This window comes from Halyomorpha halys, unplaced genomic scaffold (genome assembly GCF_000696795.3).
Source record: "Halyomorpha halys isolate HHAL.00 unplaced genomic scaffold, Hhal_1.1 Scaffold1087.1, whole genome shotgun sequence".
NCBI classification, from domain to species: Eukaryota; Metazoa; Arthropoda; class Insecta; order Hemiptera; family Pentatomidae; genus Halyomorpha; species Halyomorpha halys.
Genome location: NW_027115862.1, coordinates 43,350 through 43,870, shown reverse-complemented (window position 1 = coordinate 43,870; position 521 = coordinate 43,350). Strand labels below are relative to the sequence as shown.

At 28.0% G+C, this 521-nt stretch overlaps 1 protein-coding gene across 3 annotated transcripts in view; it reads right to left on the bottom strand.

Annotated features, from left to right (window-relative positions):
- The window catches only part of LOC106688233 (ABC transporter G family member 20), a 36,464-nt gene continuing 35,943 nt past the window's right edge, over positions 1-521 (bottom strand). For all 3 annotated transcript variants that reach the window (XM_067052816.1, XM_067052817.1, XM_067052818.1), the window contains exons 15-16: positions 306-392; positions 1-230 (exon numbers count right to left, since the gene is read on the bottom strand). In XM_067052816.1, the coding sequence (XP_066908917.1) occupies positions 13-230; positions 306-392 (305 nt within the window). In that variant the 3' untranslated portion in view covers positions 1-12. The remainder of the gene's footprint in view (positions 231-305; positions 393-521) is intronic.

Below are 521 nucleotides of genomic sequence, written 5' to 3'. Positions count from 1 at the left end.
TTAAATTATATATTACATAATTTTATTTATCCTATGTACAGTATATGCTAAAATTGTAAAAACTATAGTCCATATTAAATTAGAAAAAAGGCCGACTAAGATAGAAGGATGCGTTATTGCATAGTTCCTGGCTATGATACTTATGAGACCTTTTGTAACTGGAGCAACAGGAATGACGTTAGTCAGGGCAGCCAACATGAAGTGCATCCCTTCTTGAGGCCAGATAATGCCTTAAAAAAAAAAAAAAGGAATAAAATAAACTTCAATTAGATTAAACATTAAATCGAGGATCTCAAGATTTTTACCTCCTGTCATAAAAACGGTGACAGTAGCACCTATTGATGCATATGCAGTTGAAAGCTCTTTATCAAATATTTCGGTCAGCAAAAAAGCTATAAACACATTATCAAAAAAATATTTATTTCTTATATCTTATTAATATTTTTAAAAAAAATCAGTTTATAAAAATTGAGATAAACAAAGAATACTAATAGATAAATAAAGAACTAGTGACTATTTAA